This window comes from Brassica napus, chromosome C3, assembly GCF_020379485.1.
Source record: "Brassica napus cultivar Da-Ae chromosome C3, Da-Ae, whole genome shotgun sequence".
NCBI classification, from domain to species: domain Eukaryota; kingdom Viridiplantae; phylum Streptophyta; class Magnoliopsida; order Brassicales; family Brassicaceae; genus Brassica; species Brassica napus.
In genome coordinates, this window is record NC_063446.1 from 31,117,449 (window position 1) to 31,139,327 (window position 21,879).

The 21,879-nt window shown below is 32.4% G+C and overlaps 5 protein-coding genes across 5 annotated transcripts; all 5 read right to left on the minus strand.

The window, feature by feature from the left end:
• Positions 1-455: 455 nt before the first annotated feature.
• LOC106385863 lies at positions 456-4,837 on the minus strand. The gene is made up of 4 exons (XM_013825760.3): positions 3,692-4,837; positions 1,126-1,333; positions 915-1,044; positions 456-834 (listed from the first exon to the last, which is right to left on the minus strand). Exons 1-4 carry the CDS (start codon positions 4,450-4,452, stop codon positions 596-598), a joined length of 1,338 nt encoding a protein of 445 aa, XP_013681214.1. The 5' UTR covers positions 4,453-4,837; the 3' UTR covers positions 456-595.
• Positions 4,838-6,118: 1,281 nt separating this feature from the next.
• LOC106389379 (protein ABCI12, chloroplastic-like) lies at positions 6,119-8,196 on the minus strand. Its single transcript, XM_013829605.3, has 7 exons — positions 7,783-8,196; positions 7,329-7,445; positions 6,967-7,203; positions 6,724-6,888; positions 6,548-6,623; positions 6,408-6,472; positions 6,119-6,323 (listed from the first exon to the last, which is right to left on the minus strand). Exons 1-7 carry the CDS (start codon positions 8,155-8,157, stop codon positions 6,171-6,173), a joined length of 1,188 nt encoding a protein of 395 aa, XP_013685059.1. The 5' UTR covers positions 8,158-8,196; the 3' UTR covers positions 6,119-6,170.
• Positions 8,197-9,693: 1,497 nt separating this feature from the next.
• On the minus strand, positions 9,694-11,117 carry LOC106384407 (senescence/dehydration-associated protein At4g35985, chloroplastic-like). The gene has a single exon (XM_048753232.1). It carries the CDS (start codon positions 10,994-10,996, stop codon positions 10,460-10,462), a length of 537 nt encoding a protein of 178 aa, XP_048609189.1. The 5' UTR covers positions 10,997-11,117; the 3' UTR covers positions 9,694-10,459.
• Positions 11,118-13,109: 1,992 nt separating this feature from the next.
• Positions 13,110-14,725, minus strand: LOC106385864 (uncharacterized membrane protein YuiD). The gene is made up of 5 exons (XM_013825762.3): positions 14,466-14,725; positions 14,160-14,316; positions 13,861-13,911; positions 13,697-13,789; positions 13,110-13,473 (listed from the first exon to the last, which is right to left on the minus strand). Exons 1-5 carry the CDS (start codon positions 14,621-14,623, stop codon positions 13,414-13,416), a joined length of 519 nt encoding a protein of 172 aa, XP_013681216.1. The 5' UTR covers positions 14,624-14,725; the 3' UTR covers positions 13,110-13,413.
• Positions 14,726-15,235: 510 nt separating this feature from the next.
• On the minus strand, positions 15,236-19,374 carry LOC106385865 (CSC1-like protein At3g21620). The gene is made up of 11 exons (XM_013825764.3): positions 19,013-19,374; positions 18,046-18,383; positions 17,812-17,961; positions 17,596-17,731; positions 17,411-17,512; positions 17,210-17,329; positions 17,064-17,144; positions 16,638-16,978; positions 15,989-16,559; positions 15,682-15,915; positions 15,236-15,611 (listed from the first exon to the last, which is right to left on the minus strand). Exons 2-11 carry the CDS (start codon positions 18,357-18,359, stop codon positions 15,390-15,392), a joined length of 2,271 nt encoding a protein of 756 aa, XP_013681218.1. The 5' UTR covers positions 18,360-18,383; positions 19,013-19,374; the 3' UTR covers positions 15,236-15,389.
• Positions 19,375-21,879: the final 2,505 nt, after the last annotated feature.

Below are 21,879 nucleotides of genomic sequence, written 5' to 3' on the forward strand. Positions count from 1 at the left end.
TATGAAAATTTTAGTTGTTATAGTATATTTAGATTTTTTTGCATGTTATAATCTTTCTAATATTTTTTTTTTAAATCAGTACATATGGAATTTCTTAAAAATTCATATAGTATTTCAACACTTTTGTAACTACAGAAAAATACCAAGATAAACAGTACCACGAAGTCTGCTCAGTCTCCCATCAACAACAATTCATATAGATCTTATTCTAGCAATATAACTAACATCATTTAACAAATCTCAATTATTTTTCTCTTTCAGTTATATGTTGTCAAAAAAAGATAGACACCCTACAAATAACTGAAATATCTTTCAAAAAATTTGTATATGGCCATAAACCAACACTGGCTCTTTTTATTTCAAAAAAGTTATGTTGTTTCTAAATGGGTGTGGTCTTTGTAAAGATTTGTTGTAGAAAATACAGCAGACGGTTTTATTTCTTTCTAACCACAGAATGTAGTATAGCATATTAGCATCTTAGAATAAAACATTACCATATAAACAAGAGTTCCTTCATTGATTTATCTCTATATTAGTTCATTAGCCAAACTTTATGAAGACATAATATTTCCTTATTTACATAAGTACATGTATCTTACGACATCAAATTAGCTTTCATCCGGATGATCTTCTGCTTTGCTTTCTTGCGAGAATGCTTGAAGCTACCACTAGGCCGGAATTTGGTTATAACTAAGTCGACTTTGACTATATGGTGATCAGAAGTACCTTTGGAAGAAACCACTGAATACGAGCCTGGAACAAACTCGTAAGGTGACTCTGGAGACGCCAGAATGTAGTCGACTCGTGTCCCATACTTGCATGTTCCTTGTACATCTGCATCATTTCAAGAGTTTAAGTACAATAAATAAAACCATAAAACTTTAAAATTTAAGAGAAACAGGACAAGAATTAACTTTGGCCTTTCGCAATAATGACTACAGGCTCGCATTCTCCAGCCGATTCTTTTGAATCCGAGTATCCTTTTCCCTTAAGATATCTCATCACTTCAACTCTAGGCGTTGGCTTTCCAGTATCCTCATAATACTGTTTTGGTTATTTATAAAAAAAATAACTTATAACTAATCTAAGACCATATATATATGATATCTGACAAATTAATTTTACCTTTACAATGTGGTTCCATCTTTCTGTGGAATAATCAGAGCCATCAAGAGAATTCAAGCCTCCCAACAAGATGTGTGGAGATTCGTCTCCTCGAGTAATTGCATCGATCTGCTTCATCCTCCAGTTCTCATCTAGATGGTCAAGTTGAGTACAATACACGTTTACTTCTCCAGCCCATGGGACCTCTATAGTCACCTTCAACACATTCCTGCACACACACAAAAAAACTATTGACCACAAGAAACAAAACAATGTGTTTTGAGAACAAGAAACAAAAATATTTGCATATTCTATGTCTCCTATAAGGCTATAACCATGGTTAAAATATATTTTCTAGTGGTTAAAACTCTTGGATTACCTAGTAATAATCTAATGGGTCATGGGTTCAATTTCCGTTATGAGTTTGCTCTCTTAAGCAGAACTAGATCCTGCGCAGGTATGAATTTTTGGTTTATGGTTATTTATTTAACTAAATGATGTATTTGTAATATTTGACGTATTATATTCACCAAGTAAATAACTTTTTTGGCATCTTAAACCATCTATTTATGATGAATATTCGATATCATATACAAAATTGAATAAATAGACGTAATTAGAGAATTGTAGACGATATATAAAAACAATGGTTATTAATGTAAAATATGAAGAAATATTATATCATGACTTAGTATGGCATAAAAGATTATAAATTAGTTATATGTTTAAAGAAAATAAAATGATTTTTAAACTTCTATGAAAAATTAACATATAAAAAAGGGTGATGAATTAGTCATGAAATTGTAAATAATTTCATACTTTTGTTAATAATAAATTATTTATAGTCTTTGTTTTTCGTCAAGATAATTATTAAATGTCCATAACATTAATATGTTAAAAGGCCATATTATGAAAGTCCATGTTGTAACCGTTTTTTTCCGGGAAGTGTAACAAAAAAAAAATTACCTTTAACTCTTCGTTTTGTTTAAGTTCTGTGTCGGTAAAAGATTAAAAAAAATCTCTCTATCTTTTTCAATGTTCAATTTGAAGCTTATTATGCGAAAATCATACGCAAATATAGGCAATTGGTTGGAAACTCTATATCTTTATATTCTTATAAATTTTAAATTTATTGTTTCCTCTTCTGCAAGCAAATCAATTACCGAAGTAATAGATCAATTGGTTAGAATCAAATCTATTCTTATAATTAGTGTAATTATGGTTACAATTTCTATATTTAATAGGTACATTAAAGATACGACTTTGAAGATATTATGTTTTGATTAATAGAAGATATTGGATTTTGAGTTTGTATTTATTGATTTGTTTTTTAATAAAGCTTAGAAAATCAGTGGGATGATTGGTTGGTTGATTCTTCCTATAAAAAAAATGAAAACTATAGGTGGTTTGACTATTGTACATCGATCGATGCATGATGTAAGTTGACTATATAAAACTTGAGCATGATCATTTCAAACTAAAGTATATGTAGGTTATATGCATTTGTTATATTGTAGTTAATATATTTTAAATATTACATAAGTCAAGTGATTCACGTTTTCGTAAAAATAAAATTCAAGTTCATTATTGGGCCGTACTCGTCCGTAATAAGCTACGTTAAATATGATGTATTTTTAGGTTCATTTAATGACATTAAGTTTAAATTTCATTAAGGAAAACTCATTAATTTAACTTGAAAAGACAAGCATGAAAATAGGTAAGTTCATTTAATGACATTAAATTTAAATTTGATTAAGGAAAACTCATTAATTTAACTGGAAAACACAAGCATTAAAATTGGTAGTTTAATTTAATTCTCAGTGACATGAAAGTGTAAATAAGTTAGAAAACTTAGGGGTATTTTTTAATGGATACTTTTCTTTTAATAATATAGATTAATTTAAAATGGTTTGGATCTCGCCTTAGTTATTCTTGGGTTCACCCCCTAGGGTGAACCTAAAGGTTTACCCAGTTCACCAACCAATAAGATTTCATTATTTCAAATTCGATATCTTTTAAAAAAGGAAACAAAATATTGGCAAGTTATATTATGTTTTTAAAATAAAAAAGTAAAAAAAAAATAGTAGTTACAGAAAAAAGAATTAAATTTTGTTTTTTTTAACGTCGTCAGCAAAACACTAAACCCTAAATCGTAATCCCTAAACCCTTGGGTAAACCCTAAACCCTTGGGTAAACTCTAAACTCTTGGGTAAACCCTAAACCCTTGGATAAATCCTAAACTCTAAATAAAAACACTAAACCCTAAAACTCTAAACCCTAAATCCTAAACCCTAAACCCTTGAGTGTTTTAGTGTTTAGTGATTTTGATTTAGAGTTTAAGATTTATCCTAGAGTTTAGGGTTGATCCAATAGTTTAGGGTTTAGGATTTAGGGATTAGAATTTAGTATTTAATGTTTTGCTGACTACGTTAATTTTTTTTTTTTTATAACTAGTACTATTTTTTATTTATTTCTTCTTACCTTTTAATTTTAAAAAGATAGTATTAATTTGACAATATTTTGTTTCATTCGAACCCAAAAATAAGTCATATATATATAAGTTAAAGACTTCAAAGTTTGCTATCACCTGAAATCATCTGCATCAGCTATTCTTTGGACTCTCCATTTCTTGATGGGCCATTTGGACAGTATAGCATTGCCATACTCAGGCGCCCAGCTTTCAGCAAACACATACTTCATACCTATAGCAGAAGCCAAATCCGATAATGGCTCCATACGCTTCTCTTCCTCTGCTTTTACATCTTGCAAAGCCAATATGTCTGCATCCAAATCTCCTAGCAACTCAGCTATGCTTCTTCTACTGTTGTATCCGTTAAAGCTTTCTTGATCCCACCAACAAGAAGGAAGACACACAGGTGATCTCATCGAGTTACTTCCTCTGTTTTCCTTCCCCTCGTTATCATCTTCCTCTCCCTCCCCCACGCTTAGAAAGCTGTAGCTCTGTGCTAAGGATATCTCGTTGTCTGGGAGGTTAATACAAACCCTTGGTTTCTTGATTGCAGAAGAATGTAACGGAGACTGCTTCAGAATCCCTTTTGGAGATGGGCTTATAATGTTGTTGTCATCTACATGATCAAGCAAAGTTGTTTCCTCCATGTTTTGCACGACGGGTGCAAGTGAGAACATTGCCACGTTGAACGTTGCAACACGGATATGTCTTCTGGAGTTTGATCTCAGATGGATCGAAGACACTTCTGTTTCAAGGCTCTCTGTTCTTCGAGCTCTCCTTAACCTCCTGACAATAACTCTAGCCCTCACCCGTTTCTTGATGACCCATCTAAGTCTTGAGAAAAGGAAACTAAGCTTTCTTCTAAACACACACAACATGTAGTCTCTTAAACCTTTTTTAGAAATTTCTTAACAAAAGACAGTCACACAAACTTTTCATTAACAGTAAGACTATATCATATATGATCAATGAAGAGATGAGATTGTAAAGTGTTTATGAGGAGAAGGGATGAGCTCAACTGCTACAGGTTTGGTGGAGAATAGATAATTCACTCAATTCTGTTGAGCGTCTGACATCTAAAAAATGTCAAAACCTGCTACAAGAAAAGAGCAGCAAGAAACCAAAACCTCACCAGTTCATCAACCTTCTCCACAAAATTCTCTCAAGTAGGTTAAACAGAAAACTGCCAAAAATATATTATATTTTATACAACCAGGTGACTTTCATGGAACTGTGGGTTTACTTTAAACTGTGTATTAATGTATATGTTTTATACGTATCATCAGATTTTGTGATTAAAAATTATGTTCAAACAAGATATTAGTTGACTTTTTTCAAACAAGTTACCAACCCTGGGACCAACACATTTTCCAATTTGTTTCGCATTTATTGATTGATTTTTCCACGTAAAACCTTAATCACGATTGATAAATTTTCTATAAACAATAAGTTTTTTTACTTTGTTTTTCTGGAGCTACTCGTAATAACAATATTACACAACCAGAAAAGCATATTACAATTCAAAACTTGTAAGAAGCAAGGGAGAAGGAGACGATGAGAATGAATTATCTTAAAACATGACGAGACCATTGAAACATGAACTTATATAGAGGTTCCTTATTAAGCTGATCTGTAATCAATATTTTTTTTTTGGTAAAATGTAATAATATTTTGAAAATTTTAATATTTATTTTTTATTTTTAAAAATCTGAACTCATTCTCAAAACCCAACTCCTTAATTCTAAACCCTAAGTCTTAGATTAGTAAACCGCTCTGTTCTAAAAATCGGCCGCCTGGGTGCTACGCGTCACTCTTCCACCCCGATCTATGTCAAATCGGTTTAAAAAATCGGATATCCGATTTTCTCTGCCTAGACCGCCTAAATGACCACCTAGCCGCCTAATCTATTTTTTTAATTATTTTATTATTTTTATTTTATTTTTAATAATATTTTTATTTATTTATTTGATCTAAAATTTTATAAATATTATTTATATTCATAATTTTGGTGAAAATTACACTATATTAAGTTTATATATTCTATTTGTGTGTTTTATACAATCTTAAACATGAAAATGAATTAATGTTATACACAATTAAAGATTAACATGTTTTATAACATAGTAAACAATCTAAAAATTCCGCCCCACATAATTTCCGATTAGTTTCCGATTTTTTTTAGGCGCTAGGCCCAGCCCGACCGCCCGACTAGCGCGTTCCCGAACAGGGGTTAACCCTAAGGGTATAAACGCATATGTACCGATCAATAAAATCTCTTTCGGTCATTTTCCTCATCGGAAGTCTATTTTTTGTGAAAATAAACTAAAAAAAAGGCTATTTAAGGGAATTTTTATTTTTAATCATAAGTACAACAAAAGACCTAAGATATCCCTAATTTTGAAACCAGAGGTCTCTTCTCTTCCAAGGTAAAAGAAACACTAACTTTCTACATTGGCTTAAGATGAGCAATTCATGTCGCATGAACGAGTCTTGATCTTTCCCTGTAATTGTTGATTTATCTCAAGATATGAAGAAAGTCTTATATGTTTAATGTTCTTTAAAAAATATATTAAACCGAAAAAATCAGTGAAAATATTTATACAAAGAAGTATTCGGACAAGAGTGCGGTTGAGATTACACCTATTAAACCCAAAACTGACGCAAAATCTGCAAACTTATTTGATGAGCCTGAGAAGAAGTAGATCTTGTGGCTACTGCTCTCTCCTCTAAAGCCTCTAACAATCATAGCCTACACATAAACAGAGAGTTCATATTTGAGCTTCAGACAAAGATTATCAATGTAAATAGCTAACAGAAGCCTAATGATGTTCACCTGAGATATTTGCTCGGCATGGCGGAATATATTCTTGAAGATCCGGCGTATGAAAGAAGCAAAAACTACAAAAAGAAGTCACTTGTAAGATGAGTTTCAGATTAAAAAAAAAAAGAGATAGAAGAAACTTGGATTCTTACTATCAAGTGTCTCAAGAACAGTAAGCTGCTTCCAGTCTACTCTTCGAGATACAATTCCAAGCGCAACACTTCGGACCTTTAATGTAACAACAAACGTTAATGTGGTTAAAGGAATGTGAAGCTTAGCCAGGAGATGTATGTGTATAAAAAGAACAAAAAGTTGAAAAAGTATTCACCTCATCAAAAACCAAATTAATGAATCTAAGTGAAAGCAGAAGCGTGAGGATGATTTCACCAACAGGGACACCTATATATGTCAACGGGAACAAGAACCAACGCATAGCTAGCGCAAGTTGCTCCGGTGTTGTGGTTGCAAGGCAGATGCTAGCACTTTGGAAGATCTGTGACAATAAAAAACAAACGTTTCCTCATAAGGTGATCTAGGGGAAAACGTTAGAAGTAGAGAACCGAAGACTTGCGATGAAGGTTAAGCATGCAGCTGTGCTTCCAACAGATAAGCCTTTCCTAGTGAACTGTAAAGGTCCGAGCTTGAGCAACATGTATGAATAACCGGTCAAAGACATGGGAAGATCAGGCAAGCCTGTGAGTGAAGATGGTGGGGTTCTTGATTGGAGCATTGGGGGTGCACCATCTGAGCCTAGACCCAAGGTTATGAAGAGGATGCCCGAAAGGAGTGAAACTCTCGCCAATTGATCCTATACATGAAGAAAAGTTAAGAAACTCAGATAGATCACAAGATAGCAAACTCAAGAACAGTAACATTCTAGTCATCAAAAGCCGCAAAGAATCAGAAAGAAACAGAGAGAAAAAGAGAACTCACCATCCAAACTTGTCTTGGGAGAACAGAGATTGACAAAAGAGCTGTACATACAACAAGTCCCAAACGCACAACGATATTTGCTCTTGCTGGAAGAACTACTAGAGTTAATAGCCATACCTGAACATTTGAAAATACCATAGTAAACATACATAGATTGTATTAAACTACTGTAAACAACACAACAGTCCTCGTAATCCAACAAACAAGAACTCTAATAACAAACATTAAACTATGAATGGATCTGAAACAAACCATAGCTAGTTGCTAGAGCCTCAAAAACCAATAAATAAAACCGCAATTAGCATCATCGTTGTAAGAAGTAAACGCGAGCTCACTTCATGAAAAGATTCAGAGTGCTACTATAAACGCATTTCTTCATCAGAATCTAATCAAACTTGATAAAATTAAGAAGAAAAGATTGAAAATTTGACCAAAAATCAAGAATTTTAATCACCAGTTTGATTCTAGGATCCACCGAGTGCAAGAACGTCACAGGGGACGATATGAACTGACCGATTGGACTTCCCGTCGCGCTCGAAATCAATCTGAACACATTCTCGGCTCCGAGTCCCGGAATCGGTAACCGGTTCACCCAATTTCCGGTTTTTCCTCCGTCTCCGTCGACTGTGGCTCTAACCCTTTTCGCGGCCGGAGTCCCATGAAGCAGAAGCTTAGGGATTGCGAAGCTTCGGCCGATGATTGGAGCTGTTAGATGACGAATTGGAAGTTTGGGGATTAGGTTTACGGGGAGCGAGGGGTGTGGAGTTGGAAGATTGGAGAGATTCATGAGTGGTTCGATGTCGGATTGAACCAGACATGCCCTGGACATTCGGTCCTGGCGGGAAGTTATATCTACTTTTGGTGGTGGAGACTGTACTCTTTGGGTTGGTTCTATACACTTAAAAACGGTTTACTTCGGTTTGTTTTTGTTATACCAAATTTGGATTCCGGTTCTTGTTCGAATGTGAGGTCAAAACTGTATTGAATTTTCTTACACACTTCCAAAATCTCTCCTCAAAGATTTATAATGATGACTCGTAGCGTGGGGTGTTGTGAGATGAGCGCCAGGTTTCAGCTCTTTTGTGGCTTGTTTACCCATCCGTTAATTAGCTTCTCTTGAAGCGTCGTTATTAAGGTTTGGTGGTTTAGTTGGGTTCTTCTTTTTCGTTCGGATTCCGGTTCTCGTTCGAATTTAAGGTCTGGATCAGTACTTAGCATGAGTATCTGCTCAAAGCCAAACCAAATTCAAAACCAAGGCATACATAATTTGATAGAACATATGATTATGAAGTTATAAATCTCTGCTCAAAGCCAAACTAAATCCAAAACCAGTACATATATTATTTGATAGAACGTATGATCATTCTCTAGGAGCATTTTTGGCAATTTTTGATATCATGTAATAAGATGGATCCATAGCTTTTTGAATTTTCCACGCCGATCGGCCCAAGCTGCCGGTTGTTTCTAGCACTTTTCCGGTGGTTTTACCAGCCTTTTCCCCAAAACTGTATCCTCCCAAAAAATGTAGAAGCATCTTACATTCAACTCAAAAATGATCCCACAAAACACACCAATATATGTGTACATAAATTCAATCTCAAATTCGAGAATCACAAAGTCAAAATGTACCTCTTACTAACAAGTTTGGAAGCAGCCATGGATGTGGCAGAATGAGTTTGCATCTCTGCAGCTTCAGCAGCACCAAGTATTTTATCTATTGATCGCATCAAACATTATACAATATTTTTTTTATAAATTAATAATGTTGGGACTATAGTATTTTATTAATTTATAGAACTATTAAATTATAAAAATTTATTTTTTAGATTTTTTCTATTTTAAAATATATTTTTTTGAAAATAAGAAAATATTTGATTCTACCATATATACATTAATTTAATGAAATGCTATTTTTATGGTTTTTATTATATGATTTGGTGTATATAAAATATGTTGTATAGAATTTAAATGTAGTTTTAGATATAATTTTACTAAATATCATCAAAATATTAAGAAAATATAAAAATAAATTCCATTATGAATTTAAAACAAATAATGCAATAGTTTGTTTATACTTATATAAAATGTATCTAGATATAGATTATTATTTTATTATTTTAATGAGGCCTTATATTTACATAAGATTTCTAAAACCGGTCCAATTTGGAACCAGATAAATTTATTAATTTATTATGTTTACTAATTTATCAAATATTAATTTATAGGTTTGTACCGTATATGTTTTATTTGTTCAAATGTTGCCTCCAAAAACTTGGAAAGTAATAAAGATGAGCAGGGAGTGGCACTTAATGGAGCTATTTTACGCAACTTACCAAAAGAATCAAGTGAAGCCAAGAGAATTTCTCCTGGGGCAGTGGATAGCAACGCCTTCCCTAGCTTCGATTTAAGCACAGGAGCCATCATCAAACCGCTAATCATATCTTCACCGTCTAACACCGTTGCTCCTATCGTCTCGCTCGCCTTCCATAGTGTCTCCACTCTATATACAATACACGTAACATTCAACAAAGGAACCATTATTTAGCTAATAAAAATGAGACGAGAACCAAAATTTTATTATTTGATTTAATATATACTTTTACCCGTTTTGGAGAAAAGAAAACAACAAAATGTGGTATACCTTTCAATATTTGTGATGATATTATTTTTCTTCGGAGTTCTATTGTTATCACCTCCATTTATTTGTGCTTCATGATGATGACCACTCTGTTGTTCCTCAGTCTCTTTTGTAATAATTATTTCATTTCCTCCCTTCTGAACCTGTTTTTATTAGATCAGTTATAAGTTATTATAACCATATTCGATCTCCATGTTCATATATACACGTGTTTTAAAAATCTCAAATCTGACAATGAGAAGAGACATGTATATACGGAAAATCCGTAAAGTGAAGCAAGCTATTCCCATAAATTATACAATAGTATAATATACAAAACTTTTAAAATCTATCCACATAACACCCACCTAGTTATCTTACTTTTAAATATGATAAGTACTTCCACTTATGATCAACCGGTTTTTGAGTTAAAAGCTCATGATTCTAATAAAAATCATTTGGATTCATATTTGCATTAGCATCACCGGAAGGAAGCAGTTATATGAGAGAGAAATTACACCTTCTTAGAGAAAGAATTGCTACAACTGAATATTCCTTTGATGATATGACCTGATCCTTCAGCGATGGCCTTGGCCACAGCGCTTTTGTATTCTTCCGCATTCGGCGAAAACTCTTTCCAATCAATTTCATTTTTAGTCTTACTCAAATATGAAAAGCAAGAATCCTCCCTCATCAATTCTTCAAGAACCTCAATATTCTTTAAAATGTCTCCCTCTTCGCCAGAGAAAGTCACTTTGTATCCAAGTGAATCACCGTCTTTGTCTGGAAGCGTGAAGAGGTACTCACGAGCGTTGACTTTAACCATCGGCTCTTCCTTAACCACCGGCCATTGAAGGTCAAGTCCGACTCTGACAAGCATTGCTAGGGTCACGTAATCGTTTGCAGAAACTTTTACAAGCTTGAACTCCCCGGAGGCGAGCTCTAACGGTTCGGATGCATTAACGAGATGGACTATGCAACCAGGAATCTTCAACAAGACTTCTTCTTTCATGTTTTGGGGAGATGGGTTTTGTTGAATTGATGAGGACATCTTGTCTTTTTCTTATTGCAGTAGTACTTAAGTTTGGTCTGTATGCAGGCTCGTTTAAAATAATGTTGGAAGATTGATCGTAATAGGGGTGATCGGTTGAGATTTATTTTTGAATCAGTAGACTTTATCAATTATGATGTAACTTTATTCTCAAAAGTTAAAAACTACGTCAAGTTTCTATTAAATTTAATCAGCCATGCTTTAAATTTATTTTTTAAGCTACAAAAAAAATAAAGCAAACTTTTTTATGTATTTTAGGCAAAAAACCTACTTCTTTTTTATAGGCTGCAGAATTTACAAAATGAAAAAACTATCTATAATATCAAATAAATTAGAAAATTATAATAAAAATATAAAAATATTTTTATTTAATTTTGGAATTTTTTATAAATTATTGAAATATTTTAAATAACTTAAATATTATTTACATATCACATTTCAAATACCATTAAACTTTGATAATATATATAAAAAATTATTGATATAAATTATTTTAATTGATAAAAAATAATTACTTTATATGTGCATCACATATTTCACATATTTTATTTTAAAATATCTACAATATATAATTTACATCTACAATAAATTTAACTACCCCAAAAGTTTCTCTAAAAAAAATATACAGTAACAACTTTACTGTAAATCCTGAACAAGTATGTAGATCTCGCGTTTAATCAAAACTCTGTACGTTGATCCGTCATTTTAGTTATCTAACATGTAAAACACATCAACAACTTTCTTATGCATGAAGTGCAAATGATATCCCAAACTTTTAAATTAAAATTGAGTAACATACATAAAAAAATTTTGTTTTTATATGTTATTTTAACATGAAACAAAACCCGCACTTAAAAAAAACGGATCAAAATCTAGCATATTTTAAGAGTGAATTTCGTATATAAAAATAATATTGCAATTTGTAATCCTATACTATATAAGATGTTACCAAGATCTTGTTCTTACTAAATCATCTAAATCATTTGTTCTTACTAAATCATCTACAACCCCAAAAATCTCATTGTCTATTATCCCAAGTTTTTTTATTGTTTCATCATTGCTATCTTTACCATTGAATATTGAAGATAATCACTTAAACCATTACTAGCACTCTAGCAGATCCTATCAATGGCCAAATAAGAAGTTAGACTATAAATTATGATAAATTATAGTTTGATGGTGGAACTAGTAATTTGTTATGATAGGAAGTAGGAACCATTCCATAAATGTAATGGCTGGAACTATTCCATAAATGTAATGGTTGGAACTATTCCATAAATGTTATAGTAGCCTAGTAGGAACTATAAAACGGTCTTGAAATTTTCTCTTTTAACGGCAAGTTTTAAATATTTTAAATTTTTTTGACCAAATAAAAATATTTTAAAGTTTTAACTTAAATTTATCGTATTTATTGACAATATCTTGTTTTCACACTAATGGAATTTCTAATTTATGATGATCTGAAACATCCCATTTTCTTGCCTGTTTTTTTTTGGGTCTATTTTTCACGGTGTTGATATCTAGTAGGTTTTGTAGGCCAATGACGAGCCTTAACCCCAAGTCATGATTATTGGGGGTCTTTGTTCTTGGATCCTTAATACACATATATTTGTATGTATATATTATATATGCGTATAATATGTTATGTGTATTTGTATATAATATATACATACAAATATATGTGTATTAAGGACCCAAGAGCAAGAACCTCCAATAATCATGCCCTCAGAGCATGATTATTGATAGGTTCTTAAGGTGAGGTTCTTATCAGAATATAAAAATCCGTCTCTTAACTTTTAACTAAAAAGGCTAAGAAACGGTTCTTAAATAAGAGTTTTAAGAGATGTTTCGTATTGTTTTTAGTTAAAAGACGGGTTCTTATATTCTTCTAAAAATCCCACCTTAAAAACTTCCCAATAATCATGCTGGTCCTTAGCAAGAAGCCAACGCTTCTAACTTTACAACTTTCTCCCTTTTAGTATAGTCCCAAAATTTTTATCCTAATCTGACATAATATCAAATTTTTTTTAACAACCAGAGAGACTTCACATGCTTCCATTCTTATTGGAGGACACTAGTAAAGAGTTTAAATCAATAGAAACTGGTGTTCAAACAAAAAAAAAAATCAATAGAAACTAAAGGCAAAAGCAGAACGTGAGTATGTTCTACAATAATGGTATAAGAAAGATACTTTTGAAACAACGAACTATTTCTCAAAAAATGACGACAAGTCAGTTCACTTCACTTTAAGGAAATGTCTCTAACAATGATCTATAAATTACACAGGTTTTCACAATTTCCATTTACTTCCCAATATAATTAACCCCACAGCTTGATTGATGCTGATGAATCTATATATAGCTTCTTAAGGGGTGTACGATCTTAAAAAGAATTTTGGGTTCGTTCTTATGTAGAAACTAGCTTGTACTCCTCATCAGATACGCTACCACGCATCCTAAGATGGCGCCTGCCACAACCTGTATTTCAACCTCATAACTTAGCTCTGTGATCGTAGCATTAATAACAGATACTAAAGTTGATTGCATGGTGAATACAGGGACTTGAGCTTATCTGATTCTAAGTGTTATAACACAGCCATTAATTGGAATACAAGTAGTCGAAGAAGGCACAAGATACCAGAACCTTTGATAGACATGGACTGCAAAATGTCTAAATCATTTACTAATGAGTTCCACAAACCTGGATAGGAGTGTGGCCGAGCAGTTCACGTAAGGGTTTAACTGTAGATAATGGATGCTCCGGAGGGAATTCACAAACAATTTGATTAAGCAGCTGAAAAAAAAGTTTTTAGCTTTTTGGAAAGACAAGGAAAACAGAGAGAACTGGATTAATAAGTTTCCTACCTCAGCTTGACGACCAGCATGAAGCCTGACCCCAGAGGCATCAAACATTACCTGCAGACCAAACATACCAAAGGTAGAGAGGTAAGATAGTTTGGTTTTAATATGTGATCAAAGTGACTGTTCGCGAGGAAAATGTAGTAATTAAAGACAAGTGTATGATAAATGTGAGATGCTAGTGGAAGCAAGCTGTTACTTTGTATATCCAATGTATGTAAACTTAAAAGGAAATTAATTAGAAATGACACAAGGACACACTGTAAGAGACATTTGAAGTAGAGAAGAGAGAAGAGAACTCTCACAACGAAAGCCAAGACAAGAGCGATGGCAAAAGCGGGTGCTCCAGCACCTTCTTCAAGGCCAACGGAAAGAGCCAAGGCAGTGACAGTAGCGGAGTGAGAGGAAGGCATACCACCAGAACTGAGCATACGTTTAGAGTCCCATCTCTTTTCTTTGTACCTACAAAAAATCTAACATACAAAATCACAAAAAGGAGCCAACTTTAAGGTTCTGATACAAAGAGGGTAAGCAAAAGTTGTTCAATTCTACACAATCCAATCCTAATTAGAGCTAAAAAAAAAAAAAAAAAAGTCAAGATTTGAACGGACCAATTAGTGAAAACTTTGAGGAACTGAGCAAGAGCCAATGCGAGAAACGCCGAGAAGATTGGAAGGTTGTGAGGGAGCAGATTCTGCGACGGGTGAGAGGATCCGTACAACGCCCTATTACCGCCGCCGGCGTCCGCCACTGTCATCACCTCGTCCATTCGCCTCGCTTCCGATCTCTCGTTTCGATCAAATGTCAAACAAAAAAAAGCTCAGATCTTTTTTGGAGAAATCAAATCTTTAGTCTTTTGTATTATTCCGTAATTCTGAAGGAACAACAAATTATATTATAATTTATAAAGCAAATAAATTTATTTTATTTCCAAATAATTAATGTTTAAGATTTTTACGCATCAGTTAAAAAATTAAAAATTTTTATTCAGTTTACTTCGTTTTTGTATAAAACAACAATAATTACACCAAGTTAGACCAATAAAATTATACTGTAGAATATAAATTAGTAATACTAAATAAATTTTAATTTTTGCGTAGAAACTAAAAAACATCAGTTAAACCGAAACAAAAAAAAAAATCTTTAAAAACATCACTTAAATTAAAATTTTAAAAAGGAGTAAGAATGAGTAGTAACTTAAAATTAACAACTAAAAAGGAGTATATAATTTTATTTATACAATTCATTTCAATTAGTCTTTTGAGTAACTTAAATTTTTTTTGTAAATTATAAATTATTACTTTGACCACAATATTATTCACGAGTTTTTTATATTGTTGACCAAAGTTTTACCATAAACATTTTTTTGTATTGCTCTCTGGTCAATCAATTCTTCATCTATACACTTACTTTTAACGATATTTAATGATAAGACAAAAAGAAAACATAAAAAATTTGGAAAAAACTTTCTTCCAAAAACCTATAAAAACCATCCTTTAAAAAATACCATTAAACAAATCTCATCAAAAAACTTGTCAAAAGGTTTCAAAAGATGAGCCACTAGTATGTCTCTTTGAGCTACGTTTAGTAGCCACTAAATCCGGCGTCTGATCAGCCCTCGGCTCCTCCACAACCATCTCATCCTTTACATTATCCGCCGCCTTAAACACTGGATGCACATACGCGTTTTGAAGAAACGTTTTCAAGTTTAAATTCGGTTCTTTCGTGCGTTCCAAGGTATCTTTAACCATTGCATCCTACGGAAAAAAAAAAAAGAAACATCATCAATACCAAACACACAAAGAAAGGAAAGAGACAGTAACTAACCTGTAATGGGTATCTGACAAAGACTGGCTCATAGCGTCCTTTGCAGAATCTGTGGAACCCTATGGTTAACACAGGAAGTATGAAAAGCAATGGAGTCGAACGAGATGCATGTTTGGTGCTAAGTAATCCCATTAAAAGAAGCTGAGACACGATCAAAGCAATCACTATACGTCTATGAACATCAGGCCAGAACGCTCCAGCACTCTCATACTCTTGGTTATACACATTTATAATCTACAAACAAAGAGGCAAAGCTGAGTCAGAGATCTAAGTTTCTTGGGCTTGAGATAGGGTTTAGAAAGCAGACCTGATGACGGTAAACAACATAAGCTAGGGCAAAGAATACGAGGATAAAAGGTAGAAGGATAGGGCTAACAGCTGCGTAAACAAGACCAAGAATGAAGTAGAGTTGTATCTGTGGTTCACCAGTATTAAACCCTATAGTTCCAGGATCCATTGCTTCTTCTCTATCTTTCTCAGTTTTCACAAGAAAGAAGTTCTTGAGATGATATATCACCAACGGCTTCAACCTGAGTATTTCTCCAGCAACACCAGCCCATCCGTCCACCATTATGTAAGTTATAAAGAAAGTGGCTTTCATCGGTATCGACACACCGATAGTCTTAGGGATCTCGGTTGCAGACTGGTTCAAGAAGCTGTTAAGCTGTTGAAGTGCAGTACCGGCGATAATGCTGCAGAGGAAAACGTTTATGAACTGGAACATGTAGTACCTGCTCGCACATCTTCTCTCTAGTGAAGATTTACTTATGAATCCTTCGAATTTCGACATGAACATCAGTATGCTAGGGAGGACAATGAGGAAGATTTTCAATGCTATACCGGGGAGGAAGCCTTGGATAAACGACTTAATAGCTTTCCTGTCCACAAAACAAAGATTTTAGCATCAACGAGTAAAAGGAAGAGAGAGTTAAGGTGTAGTGTGAGATTGTTATTACATTTCGATGAGAGGTTTCAAGAACGGTACAGCCTTCTCAATGCCTTCAATGTTGGCTAGTGTCTGCACGAATGCTATTGGGATCATGAAGAAGAAAGTGAGGAAGAAGAAAGCGACGGCTATCACTAGTCTTCTGATAGTAAGGTGGACATAGGGTAATGCAAGATTGTCCCAGTAGATGTCTCTTGGCTCTGGAGCCCACTCTGTAAGCCACTCTGTTGGGTTTCTTGACTGTTGAGTTTGAGCGCAAACTACTGCTCCCCAACGCCTTTTGAAAGATACAAAAGCTGCAGGGACGAGTGACTTTGTGCTGCTTGTTACCTTCTCCTTCTCTTCACTTATCTGAAAACAATCAAAGTAAAGTGTGATTATGAAGGCAACCAGGTGATCAAACACAATGAGTTTGGATAGGGGGGGGGGGCTTTACTTTTCTTGTTAGGCCCTCGATTTTTTCGGTGTAGCGATCGATTGCATCAACTTCTTCACCCCAACAGCCAAGAAAACCCACCTGGATCATGGTAGTAGAAGGATTATATCAAGATTCAACGAAAGATAAGATTTACTTTCAGTTACCTTGATCATTGGCCTTTTAGATGGATTCCTAGAGTGTTTGTTTTGGTAGTAATCAAGCCAGTTCTGACATTTCTTCCTCTTCTGAACCAATTCAGACAGCTTGTTTGCGTTGTACACAGCCTGTTTTGTTGAAAGAAAACATGAATCAAACCAAAAACAAGAATCCAAATGAATCATCCTTAGTAAGATCAAAGTTGTAACCTGGTAAGTGAGGTAGTAGTCTGGATGATTGACTTTAAAGAAATGCTCAACAAGCTCACTAACTGATTCATCAGGATCTGGAGGAATGTTCCTCACCAGGACCTAGATTAATCAAAAACAAAGGGCATTTAATATTAAAAATGTAAAACAGAATTGACCAAGAAATTGAGAATTTGTGGTTTAACTGTAAACTGGTCAGGTCTCCTTTGATCAGAAGCAAGAAACTGTAGCCTCATGGAACCAATAATCTTGTACTCTCGTTTTAAGACAAAGCATGTCCAGAAACTAATCACATAAGCCATACACAAATGCACCCAAAACCTGTTACATATATGAGCATAGAATATAATCAATGACGAATATATCAAAACAAATCAAAAACACTGACTTGTCTTTATCACCTAGATGATCCATTTGGTATATTTGATATAGAGAGTTTATCAATGTCACTGAAAGTTAGGTTCTGTAACTTATCCAACGTCGTGTTGGTCCAGTTAACAGGCACCATTACCGTGAAAGCAAGACATGCTATTGGGAAAAAGATCTTCAACCTGCACTACAAACCCACATTGATCATAATCTTGAACTATCAAACATATTTCAGGAAAAGGGTTTTGAGTGATATTTATGTATACCCTAGTAAGTAAATCCTCAGATAGACGACAGAATCCAATCCTGCGTGGTCGATGAGCTCAGGCTCTGGCATTCTCAGTGCTTGTGGCATCCAGTTCAAGAATTTGATGTAAGATCGAAAATCCAAATTGACAAACTTGCTGGCCAAGCCACCTGTTTTAATGGGGCTACTCCTTAAACCCTTGAGATACCATTTAGGGAAATAAACTCTGTCATTAACAGGTTGAAGCCTAAGGATAGCAAAGGCGATGAAGAAAGCGAATGCAGTTAGAATGTTGATGACTGCTGCAACTCCAATATCGCTTAGTGTAGCCATGACTTTCAAGAATGAATAATCTTCCTGACAGTAAAATACACAGAAAACAAGGATGAGGTTTAAGAGCTTTGAAAAAGGGTTAAGAGGTTTGCTCGGGTTTCTTACAATCCAAGGACTGATTCATATAATACAAGGAAATGGTTATATTGGTTGTGGTTTTTTATTATAGTTTTTCTTTTTGAGAAATTTGTTTTATTGTCATTCATGATTTCGATTAAAAAAATATTCAACAAAAAAAAACTAGTTTTTGAGTGTATTAATAAATTTTAATGGAAAACCAAAATCCAGATTTTTATATTTTTCAGAAAAATATATTTTGTCAGAAAATATATTTTGTCAGAAAATATAATAATTTAAAGCAAATAATTTATATATCTTTTTCTTTTAGATAACAATCACAACACATGCTCGTGCACTTTTAGTGGTAAAAGGATGTAAATCTATACGTATTTTTGTTTATAAATTGTTACAATACTTTGAAATAAGTCACCCTTCAAAATTCTTTTGTAAAACTATGAACTAAAACAATATCGAAAACCAAAATATTAACAGCGAGAACAAAAATCAAAAACTACTCAAACAATCAAAAATTTAGCATAAATCTAAAGATCTTGAATCAACTGGAAAACTTAATTGAGATTAACTTTATTTACCTTCTCAAGAACTTAGCGACGAATCTCGGATTGTTGTTTGTTTCGGTGAAGTCAAACAAAGTTGAGGATGGAAACGATGAAGACGAATCTGCAGATTCTGTTGAATAAGAAGAAGGAGAAGGTCTTGAATCAGAAGAAGAAAGAAAATCATTAATAAAAGAATGACAGATTATTTTCTATATGTGTTTTTTTTTTGTGGGAAATCGATCCAAGATTCAACTCTAGTCAGATCTCTGCTGATTCTTACGTTTTGGGTGTTACTAGTAAAATCATCAATAAATGATACTATTAAATTAGTTCAGCATGTGTCACCTGGCCGAAGTTATTTTTGTTAAATAATTCAAAGAAAAAATAATTGTTTTTGTTGTTTCAAATATTCACTGTTCGTTGACGATAAATATATATATACAATGTCCGTTACTGTTTCCTTTTCAGTTTCTTTAAATAAATTTTACAATAATGGTTATAACTTAGAATTTATAAGCCTCATAGGTCAGGCCACGTTAACATGTTCATAACGGCTATATTTTATGTTTTCCCTTTTTTTCTGACGTCGGCTCTTGTTTAACGTTTTTCGATATTTTATTCCCCGGTTCTTTCTTTTTTTATTCCCCGGTTTTCAAAAAGTTGAGACAAATTGTCAAAAAGAAAATCACCGTTTGAAGAATGATTTTAATCTTTTCTTATGTAACCTGTGTTTTTAATTCCCGCATTAACTAGTATATAAAGAGTTAGGATCAATCCACTAATCACCAATTGGTTTTAAATTGGAAATTCATAATAAACCATAATCAATGTTTTTAAAACCGGTCCGACCCGATGGTTGGACCGGGTTCAACTATGAACCGAGTATATAACCGAGTTTGATCTAATAATTGGTTCAACCATGAACCAATCACATAGCCGGATTGGAACTTAAAGTTATTAAACTATTAAAACTATCAAAATCTATAAATCATGCATATGAACATAAAACTAGTTTGTATTTATAATTTTTTATGTTTAAAAGTTATTTATATTTTAATTATGTATCATATTTACTAACATTATTTTTAAATTTATATACTAAAAATATATAAAACCAGATTATTGAATCAGGTTTGACCGGTCAAACCATATTGAACCGTGACCCAACAATTCTCTGGTTCAGCTTCCGGTCCGATTTTAAAAACATTGACCAAACTCTAACATGGTATCAGAGCCCATATCCTAAATATGCTAAACTTCTAATTAATATAACTTTATCCGACCGGATATAAATGTCGTAATTAACTCGTTCGACCGAGTATAACTGTTTTAACATTTCGGGATTTCTACCTGATAAGAGTCATCATCTCGAAGAGGGGTATTAGAGATAAAGTATCCCACATCGAGAATTCAATGAGACATTAACTAATATATAAAAGGTTAGTGTCAATCAACTAATTACCAATTAGTTTTAAGTTGGAAGCTCATAATAAACATGAATCTAACATTAACTCTTACAAGCAATGAAAACGGAACAGAAACGTATATAGATAAGAAATTTACGGACGACAAAAAAGAAAAAGATAATTACCTACTTTATATATGTTGCAGAAACCAATCAATGTATATCGTTACTCTTTTGTATTTTCTAATAAAGAAAAAACTAGATTTTTTCCTTTACTATGTGCAGTAAAAAAATTTAAAATATTTTCTTAGCAGATAAATATAAATTATATTTTATATTTTTTTATTAATATTGTAAAAAAGATTTTCTTATCAATATTTTAATATAAATTTGATTTAGTTAAACATAAAAATTAAGATAAAAATAATTTTGTTTGTTTGAAATTATATTTAAAAATATGCATGTATATATTTAAAATTATAATCTTAGATAGATTTTTCTATCTATTTGTTTTAATTAAATATATTAAATAAATTTGTAAAAAGTTGCATGATTATCAAAAATTAAAATTAAATAATATTTATAAAATTTGTAGATATATAAGAAAATAATTATTTTTACGATTAAATTGTTATAATTTTCTTTAAAAAAATTGTATTCATTTTTGAAAATTTTACTAATGAAATTGTATAATTTAAAAATATATAATTAAATGATATTTCAAAATTTGTAATGCCATATTTGAATATATTTATTTTAATGATGATTTATGAGTTATTACCATATTCTAAAAATATTTCCAAAAATATAAATTGACATTAAATATAATATTTTAGTTATTACCATATTTTAAAATTTTACAAAAATATAAATTAACATTAAATGTAATTGTTCACGTCATATTAAACTATAAGCCATATCATCCATTTTAGTAGCCATGTCATATTATTTTTGTGAAATGATTGTATAAATGACATGTGGCAAAATCACTTATTAAATAATGTATATAGGATTTACTATGATTTGATTGGTCTGGTAGAGAAAAAAAAAAGAGATTCAGATTTTGCTTTATGACGTTTATTTGTTATTTTATTATAAATTATAAAATTATTATTATAATAATTTTACAACAAATAAATTTTTTTGACATAAAAAAAACTTTCTATCACTCATACAAAAAGTTGTTCTTGAATTTTAGAACAATCAACATAAAAAGGATCTTTATAAAATGATTTTATCACTTCTACCTAACGAAGGTCTTCTTTGTGGATGAAAAGGTACTCATATTTTCTTATCAAATAATTTTGTTAGTTTTGGAAAAGGGAAATCAATCTTTTCCATTTAAACAGAATATCAGCTCTATTAGTTTTCTCAAAAAAAAAAAATTTCATTTATATTTTGGAACTATATTGAAGTGTTGCAAAATATAGGCAGATTAGATGATAATCCGCGCATGCCAGGGGCGAACCCAAATTTTTTTTTATGTGGGGTCATA